Here is a 10019-nt window from a genome sequence, read left to right as displayed (position 1 = left end):
TAATGTGGTCACTCGAGGTTGTCTGCTGTACTCCGTGCACTGGTTTCTCTGTAGTCTGTCAGTGATGGCACAGCATACCAATAGCCTTTATTCTCTGGTCTGGTGCCATTCAATGCTATATGAAATGTGCAGAATACTAAGTGTGTGTTTTTTTTTTGTAGCTTTGAATGAAGGTGTTGTTCGGATGACCTGATCAGGCATTATTCCACCTGACCCTGTTTAAAAGTGCACCTAATAAGCTTAAATGAATACATTTATTAATGTTACAAAAGTTTTCTGTTTCAAATGTGACACTGAAGACTGGAATAATGGCTGCTGAAAATTCAGCTTTGCATCGCAATAATAAATTAGGCTACATTTTAAAATATAGTACATAAACAGCTATTATATTTCAGAATATTACTGTTTTACTGTATTTTTGTATCTAAATGTAAATAAATGCTTCGTTGGTGAGCATAAGAGACTTCTCTGAAAAACATTTTAATACATTACCCACCCTGAACTTTTGAATAGTAGTGTAGGTGTGATGCCTCATTGCAACTGTACAAACTTAGTAGTCATTTACACAGCATCATTATTTGTGGGTTTCTATGTCATGCATTTGGCACCTGTTAATATATGCATTCCCCCACTTGATTTCAATTCAAAGCCTATAAACCCATCTTGTTAAAAGTCATGTGTCCTGATGACAGTAGGAGTGGAAGGTCTTTGTGTGTACTACTGGAGTAAATTCTCTGCTCCTCCCGTTATTGCTGAGGAACTCCGGAGAGTGAACCCATCCCGGTTGCAACGGCGTCTACCTGGAACCAACAAGGTCCTTTTTAGCAGAAACGAGGAACGCTACTACATGGAGAGGGACGAGGACACACTGCGTCTGCTGGGTTAAGAGCGTTTCATCCCTCTGTTTTTGTCTTTTCCAAAGTAAGGAACATCTTAACGTATGTTCCTGTGTCTGCAGGTTTGAATGCAGATAATGGTGGTGATGCCGAGGATGACGACGATGAAGATTCTGATGACAAAGCAGAAAAAATAAAGAACCCAAACTCTTTACAGAGTGGCAAGTGGCAGTTGGGGCTGCAGGGTACAACCATAATACACTGTAAAGCCTGTTGAGTTTACTCACATGATTTATGAACACTGACTCATTTGAGCTGCCAAACGTTGGTTAAACTAAGCTCTTCTGTATCCTACATGATACGTCGTACCATGAGTGAAGAAAAACACAAGTAAGCTATGCGTAGGTAAGGCAATTCAAATGCAACCATGTCCCATTAATCCTCTGAGTAAACTCTGCATGCAAGTTCTTCCACCAGACAGGTTTTACAGTGTACTATCATTATCATACTGTCATTCTTTCATGAAAATTCCTCTACAGTCATTATTTTGGTTGTATTCTTGATTTATTCACTCATTTTGATCATGTCTTACTCTCATCTGCCTAACAGCCATGTCTTTTGACCTGTACGCTAAGTATGGAAACAATCGCACACTCAGTCTTGTCAGTCCGAAAAAGCCGTATTACCAGTGGAGGCTTCGGGTGCCGCCCGGTCACGTCGTGCAACTTGTCATTCTCACACTTCAAGGGGCGACACCTGGAAGCTGCTCTGCCAACAAGCTGTCTGCTTATGATTTCCTACTGCCGCTTCAGAACAAGATCATCGCCAGGTAAGCGGGACAGCACTTAGAGAAAGTCCATTTTTGTCCATTTGCATCTTTGTACGTTTCGGTGTTATTGATTTAATTACAATTCTTGGAGGGTTAGTTCACCCAGAAATGAAAAATTATGTCATTTACTGTCAAAGCAAACCCATTTGTGATCTTGGATCACAAAGAAAGATATTTTGTAGAATCTCCATACTTTTTTAATGATGGAAACAGAAACTGTCAAGTTCTAAACATGGCAAAAAAGCACCCTAAAAGTGGTCCTTTTGTTTTATTTTTATTTATTTATTTTATTTTAATTGTTTTCTATTTTAATGTATTTTAAAGTGTAATTTATTTCTATGAGGAAAAAGCTGATTTTTTTTTTTTTTAGTGTCACATTATGCTTCAGAAATCACTTTAATAAGTTGATGTGAGAAACATTTCTTATGATTATAAGTATCTGCTTAATACTTTTGTGGAAACCATGATACATTTTTTTCAGTATTCTTTGTTAAATTAAAGTTTTAAAGAATAGCATTTATGTGAAATAGAAATCTTTTGTAACAATATAAAATTCTTTATTACTTTTAAATGATTTAATGCATCCTTGCTAAATAAAAGTATTAATTTATTGAAAAAAAAAAACCTAATGACCTCAAACTTTTGAACGGTATTGTATATTTCAAGTCTTCTGAATTCATATGTTTGTTCGTTGTGAGGAATGGACAGAATTTTGCTGAATACCTCTGGTGTAGCTCTCAAATACAGTATCATTTAAATTCAAATATGCCACATCATGACGTTGCACACCGGGTTTGATGTCAGTGGCCGGACATGTCACACATACCACACATACCATCACAACTGCAATTTGAGCATACAAATAATCTAAACTTTTGTTTATATAAACTGTTTACTCAATGCATGAATGCCGTTTTTTGTTTTTGTATATCTAACGACATCTCTCTTCTTCCCAGATGGTGTGGTCTGCCAATATCAGGAACATCCCCTGTAATGAAACTGACATCTTCTGGAAACGTCATGCTTGTCACATTTTCTTTCAGTCGTCAGAGGCAAGGAGCCATCTTCAAAGCTTATTTCCAAGCTATACCCAAAACCGGTGTGTGAATTAGCAGTCAGCATGAGATGCTATAATTTTAGTCATTATTCTGTTCAGGAATCAGAAATTCTTTGGTTCTGTGCCACTGTTTCTGCAGAGTGCGGTGGTTTCCTCACTGCGTGGAACGGCACGGTGACGTCCCCTTACTACCCCGCCTACTACCCTCCAAATGTGGACTGTAACTGGAAAATCAGGGTGAGTTAAGGCTAAAGGCTTTCCCAGGTATCCCATGAGCCTCTTCCCCAGTGCCCTGTGAACCCCATTCAGAGGCCTGGGATGTTCCCACTTTGAGACGAGGAGCACAGGGTGGCTGCTGCTTTGTGTAAGAGTGCGTCCGTTGAGAGTCTGGTTTCTCTTTTAGGCTCCGTTGCCGGGATACCTTCTCTCTGTGACCATTGTGATGCTAGACATTCAGGATTCACCGGCCTCGAGCACCTGCGAAAAAGATTGGCTGGAAATAGGTGGCGTAAAGTGAGTGTCATGTTATTCATGTATTCATGACTAGAAAACAGCTGACCTAAACTTCCCTATACGAGCTGTGGCTCTACATGCACTAGGTTTATAATACATCCTTTGAGAATCATGTCAGATGTTTTTGCTGAACTGCTGGCATATTTGTGTGCATGTGTGAGTTTTTCTTACGCTTCCACAGACTCTGTAACCCAGTTGGGGACAGCAGCAGAAAGAGGATCTACTCTTCACCCGTCCAGCTGCACTTTCACTCGGATGAGTCTTTGACCCATAAAGGTTTTTATCTGATCTACAGGGCCTTCTCTCCTGAAAGCGGTGAGTCCTTTATGTGTTTTTTTGAAAAAGCATATTAAAGTTTTTTGTTTTTTTTCCCTATTTTGTAAAGTAACTTGATTTGGGTTTTAATTTTTGTTTTGTGTCTTGAATGCGGAATATTTGTCTCTGTTACTACTATGTGATCAGAGCCAAATGTAAATAATTTAGTTGTGAAAACTACTTGATTTGTTAGACAAACTATTATTTAATCTAAAATTAGACTGTCTCAAAAGGGTTCTAGTTTCAAGTACATGAAATGTGTGTAACACCTTTAAAATTGTGGTTAAATAAAATTTTTAAAGTAATAAAATCATTCAAGGATGTCATAATTTTCACAATCTAATAAGTTGATTAGCTGCAGTGAATTATTTTACAAAATGATAATAATTATGTCCCACATTTTCTGTGCAAAAAGCATGTTAGAGCATGTTATTCAATGTAACAAAAATAAATAAATGCATTATAAAATTCTTATAATTCCTTAAAATTGTGACATATAAGATGTAACATAATTTGGACTGTTTCTACCAGGTAGTAGGAAAACAAATAAATAATCTCATTTCATTTGGTCAGTTTTTACACACATTTTAGTGCACTGCATTAAAGCTTAACCCTGTTACTCAAGTTACTGGGGTATGAATAACAAAATGATTTCTGAAGGTTAAATGACTCTTAAACTAACCATTTGTTGAAAAATAGAAATAGAAAAATGCTTACATTTTGTACGGAGATTGAGACCCAATTTTGTTCCCTATTCCTAACACACTTATTTAATTTCTAAAAATAAAATTCTTAACCTATCATGGCATTATTTTATAAAGAATTATGAGCTAATTGAATCAAAACACAAATGTACACTTCACTAATCATGATTTTTCTCCCATATTAGCATGTCCGAGGCAGTTCCGCTGTGGAGATGGCAAGTGTATTCCTCTGAGGAAAGTGTGTGATGGAGCAAAAGACTGTTCTGATGGACGAGATGAGGCTAAATGCTGTAAGTGCATGAGTTTGATTTTCCATACATTCTTTTCAGCCAAGCATTGTTGTCTTATTTAACCCTGTTCTACTTTGCCATTAGACACGTGTAAACCAGGAGAAGTTTATTGTATGGGTCAGTGCAGACCACACAGCCAGTGTAACACCGCATGTGATGACAGCAGTGAAGAGAATAACTGTGGTAAGAGTGTCTTTTTATTAATCCTTAAGAAGATTTAATACTTCAGCATGCTCAATTCTGCATTCACTGATACTCAGAGATGTCTGTTTTCATTGCTACAGACGTGTGGAGAGAGTTTGTGGTAAGACCTGACTATGTTTCAGTGTGTTTGTGTGTGTGTGTGTTTCACCATGCCCTATGTTTCAGTGTGTGTATGTGTGCGTGTGTGTGCATGTGCACACATAAGTCACTTTGAAATTAAGCAGCTTTCTGTTGCTCAGTGAGGCAAAGTTGCTTGTCTAACTTGAACATGAGCGAAATCTGTGTGGGGATCTTTTAACTCAAAACTCCCATTTGCGGATTCCTTTTGAAATTACTATTCTGCTTGCGAAATATCACCAAGCAACGGTAATTGTGACCAACAACTTATACGTTTGTCAAACTCTTTTCTTTTTGTGTTCATTTTGCCCACTTTTTAGGAGGTAAATGCTACCATATGTGCCCAAACAAAATCTGCCTCACCAAAGCCTCAGTGTGTGACGGGATTGTGGACTGCAAAGACCGCAGTGATGAACTCAACTGCACAAGAACATGTGAGTAAAACCCACTTTACCTACAATTCTGCTCTATTTTGTCATCATTCCTTGCTTACTGGACCAAAAATGCATTTGGACAATCAAGTCACATGGATTTCAGCATGAACACATTCATAACAAACACAAATGGCACAATCAGAAAGAAAACTGTGTGAAATCTTTTTATGATCATATGTCCTCTAGTTCTTTCATTTGATCAGTGATGCTGAATATTCTGTCTCTTGCAGTTTCTAAAGGATGCTCTCCTTCCTCCTTCAAATGTGCTAGTGGAAAGTGCTTGAGTAAGATCAATCCGGAGTGTGACGGCATTAAAGACTGCAAAGATGGTTCAGATGAGTTGCGCTGTAGTGAGCATTCTCATGGAATTACATATTCACATCAAATTTATTATTAGAGGCAGTTACATTTTTCTTGCAAGTAAGATTCTTTGCTTGCATAACAAATCCTACAAATGTCATGCTGTGCATGTAGGCTGTGGCACGAGGCCCAGGAAGAGGGCAAAGATTGTGGGTGGAACGGATGCCCAGGCAGGCTCATGGCCATGGCAGGTCAGCCTTCAGATGGAGCGCTATGGTCATGTGTGCGGGGCATCTCTGGTGGCCAGCCGCTGGCTTGTCTCTGCAGCTCACTGCTTTCAGGACTCGGATGCAATCAAGTGAGGTTTTATTCAGGCACATGCACTACTGTTTGGGGTCAGTATTCATTTTTGGAAGATTTGACTTTTATTCAGCAAGGATACATTGAATGTATCAAAAGTGATAGTAAAGGCATTTATAATGTTACAAAAAATAAATGCTGTTGTTTTGAACATTTTATTCATCAAAGAATACTGAAAAAATAATTGAAAAAATGTTTTGGCAGGTATTCTGATGCGCGATCATGGAGGGCCTACATGGGCATGCGGGTAATGAACTCGGTCAGCAACGCAGCGGCCACCAGACAAATCCGTCGCATCGTCTTGCATTCTCAATATGACCAATTCACCTCCGACTATGACATCGCCCTTCTAGAACTAAGCGCCCCTGTCTTTTTCAATGAGTTGGTACAGCCCGTCTGCATTCCTGCCTCCTCTCACGCCTTCACCTCCGGAACCAGCTGCTTTGTCACTGGATGGGGGGTTCTATCAGAAGAAGGTATGGCACGTTGTAGAAACTCATTCAGAACAAACAATTACTTCTTGTTGAGCTGAAGCAAGACAACGTTAGCAACACTGTCTTGAAACACATGATTCATACGATGACTAAAGGTGAGAAAAACGCATTCTAAAGAAATCATCTTTGACCACACCCACTGAAAAATCCCCCAGGATCCCCATGGAAATGGCAAAGTCACACATTAGATATGCTTCACATTTCCATGGTTCACAGAAGCGGAAGTCACTATAGTTGGGTTTAAAGGTGCCATGTGTAAAAATTGAGGTAAAAATATCCAAAAAATTACCTACACGCATCAAAAGAATGAGAAGAAATAAGGGCGATGATGTCATTAAAAAAATGTCAAGTTATAGTGCTGCAGAGATATCAACCTTAATTAGCATTAGCATTACTAGCCACGGCCCGACAGGTGTCGTAATACCAGTTTCGGCCATTGGAGGCGGTATGCGGGCAACATAACCACCAGCCAACCTGCAATACACGAATAACTCGCACAGCTTGTGGGCGAACTTGAAGCTGATGTCAAGCAACCGCGCTCGGAATCACAAATCAAATCCGATAAGAAAAGGAGCCGAACCAGAGTAAACATCGGCACTGCTTTCCATCGCTGGAGACAACTGATGGAGTTGAAAGAAATGAGCTTCGACTCCGAACTTGCAACATTTCTTTTGGATTGTTAAGTAAGATGCTGTTAGTATTTCGCTAGAAGTTTGTTTTATATGTTTGCGTATTTTTTTCGGGAAGTTATAGAAATGTATCGAAGGATGTTCGATAAACGTGCTAATGTTAGTGATGGCTAACCGTAGCTGCATTTGATAGTAAGCTAGCTATAACTTACCCACAGATCCGATCCGGTTTTCACCTGTTATCTACCAAAGCCCGTCTCTACCAAGCTGATGCTAAAATGTAACATTACCTAAGAAGCTTGAAATGTCTTCGATGATAATGAACCCGAGAGAGAGAGAGAGAGACCAGAGAGAGAGAGAGAGAGAGAGAGAGAGAGAGAGAGAGCGCCCCGGCCGCGCGCGCACTCACTCACTATATTCAGAGCGGTCAAGTTTTTGAAAGCGTGTGAAAAGAGTCAATTGCGTGTGTCTCACGGTGAATGCTTGAGAGTTGGCAGCTCTGGTTACGTTGGTTGGCGCTAGCAATTATGTTGACAGAATGCTGTCTGTCAAATTAATTTAATTCAAATAATGTGTATATACAATTCAAAATGTAATATGAACAAAACGAATATGAACATATTCACTGGTAAAGGTGAAGGGGAGTAGCTTGAAGATGTCATGTTTCAAAATCACTTGACATCACCCAACGTTCCTCTGGAGGCAAAACGTCCTTTAGGCTTCGGCTATGGCTCTAGGGTTGTTGTGAAGGTAGGGGCGGAGCATAGAGACTATGCCGTTTCTCGTTTGTTACTCTAGAGTAGACCAATTCACTTTATTGAGGCATACTGCCCCCATCTGGTATGGAATGTGGAGTATGACTTGATTTTTTTGCCAGACATTACACATGGCTCCTTTAATGCCATGAAGGGAAAGAAAATATAAGTTTTTTGTAAATATCAAATTAAAATTTTTTATTTTTTGCTAGATATATGATACAAATTTCATTGGTACTTATATTTGCTATGGAGATTTTTCAAAATTATTTTAAAATGCATGCCTGACTAATAAGAAATGAGTTTATTTTTATATTTGAAATATTTTTATGTCCGAAAACTTTAACGAGCAGAAGGGTTTTAGAAATAAGTCAGATTAAACAAGTCAAATCTGTTGCAAACACCATTTCATGTCATTACATGCATTGTTTCCATCCAAAAACCTCTGATTTCAGGTGAATTGGCCACATTGCTGCAAGAGGCCACCGTTAACATCATCAGTCACAACACTTGTAATAAAATGTATGACGATGCGGTCACTCCCAGAATGCTTTGCGCCGGAAACATTCAGGGAGGAGTGGATGCTTGTCAGGTTAGTGTGTGCTTTTGTGTTCGCTGCTTGTCAATGTTCACCGTTCATATATTCACATCTGTGTTCGCACAGGGAGACTCTGGGGGACCTTTAGTGTGTCTGGAACGTGGCCGGAGGTGGTTTCTAGCAGGCATCGTGAGCTGGGGTGAGGGCTGTGCCCGACAGAACCGGCCTGGAGTTTACACACGTGTCATAAAGTTCACAGACTGGATTCACCAGCAGACGAAAGGCCAGGTGTGACTTACACACGCACACATATATTTACACCAGAGAACGGGTGATTGGCCCGCACTCAGTTGCATGTGATCGAGGTGCACCGGCCCAGCTCTCATGGTGCCCAGACACACAGCAAACATCAACACCTCTGCATCGGAAGCAATTTCCTACCAATTCCTGTTGCTCAGCGTTTGAAACCTCTACCCACGGTCTTCCAGCAGCTTCACTCCCCTCTTTATGCCCCAAACTCATAAGAACCACCTACAAACCAACTGTATTCTATAAAGCCTTGACAGTGGACTACTAGTGTAGAGATTGAGGAGATTATTTGCAGTGGAAAGAGTTCTCTTGGTAAGATTTGTGTTATTTGCATACAGTGGCTTAATATTAGTTTTCATTCATTTATTCATGTTAATGGAATTTTTTTTCATTGTTTAAGAATGATATAAACCCTCCACTTCATGGTCCTTTTCAAATATGTCCAACTGTGAAACTGATTGCATGTCAGAAATGATGACCAACATGAATTTTAGTCATTATTGTTACTGTTTTGTATGTTTTTGTAGGTTTTTTTTATCACAAAAATTATTGGCTTCTCCCTTATTGGGAGAGAGCAGGCAGCCCTTAAGACTCTCTCTACTGGTCATGATTTGACATTACATCTTACTCAGTACTTTTTTAGTTACGCACACATTATGATCTGTATACCTGAAAAACCAGATGTAAATGTCAAAAAGGAGCAAATGTTGATACTTTATATTAGATATATGAAAAATAGAATTATATTAAAAAGAGGTGCTACATTACTTCCACTCTGTGATCTGTTTTTATATTGCATGTTTCAATGAAGTGTAAATCATGCCTACGTGTTTCCCACTCGTTTCTTTCTTATTTAATGTAAATATAATCATGGTTAATGTATATAATATATTTTAGAGGTATGAAAACAAACGAGTGAGTTGTTTCTCCTAGACAGCAATAAGATTAAATGTTCAAATCGAGTTTTTTTTCTTTCATTAGCTTTTTCTTTTGAGAAGAATATTGAATTAATCTCACCTGCCTCTGAGATTTTCAAGAGATCTTGACAAAGTTTCAAACTGGGCTCAAATTTTAAATTTGAATTAAAATGAGAGATTCCAGTATGATCTCAAACAATTCTCATCAAATTTTCTTCCAAGACCAATTATCTGAGCTTAATTTACTTTTTTGTATGACAACAATGGTCTCATTTGTGTCCATTTGAGGAATTTTAGGAGAAACATCTGAGACAAAGTTGATACTTCAAAGAAATATAATGGAGGATATAATGGAAAGATCGGTATCTTAGAGCAAATATCCTTGGTGTTATTTTATATTAATTACTCTCCTGTTCGT

General features: G+C 38.8%; 1 protein-coding gene across 1 annotated transcript; it reads left to right on the top strand.

The window, feature by feature from the left end:
- Positions 1–414: 414 nt before the first annotated feature.
- LOC109049831 (suppressor of tumorigenicity 14 protein-like) lies at positions 415–9456 on the top strand. The gene is made up of 15 exons (XM_042752527.1): positions 415–881; positions 959–1081; positions 1446–1665; positions 2622–2764; positions 2862–2959; positions 3126–3235; positions 3417–3550; positions 4440–4544; positions 4629–4727; positions 5186–5299; positions 5530–5649; positions 5774–5957; positions 6164–6435; positions 8293–8429; positions 8502–9456. The coding sequence occupies exons 1-15, from the start codon at positions 686–688 to the stop codon at positions 8667–8669; spliced, it is 2223 nt and encodes a 740-aa protein (XP_042608461.1). The 5' UTR covers positions 415–685; the 3' UTR covers positions 8670–9456.
- The last annotated feature ends 563 nt before the right edge of the window (positions 9457–10019 follow it).

Source organism: Cyprinus carpio, chromosome B24 (assembly GCF_018340385.1).
Source record: "Cyprinus carpio isolate SPL01 chromosome B24, ASM1834038v1, whole genome shotgun sequence".
In the NCBI taxonomy this organism is placed as follows: Eukaryota; Metazoa; Chordata; class Actinopteri; order Cypriniformes; family Cyprinidae; genus Cyprinus; species Cyprinus carpio.
This window is presented reverse-complemented; position numbering and strand designations above follow the sequence as displayed.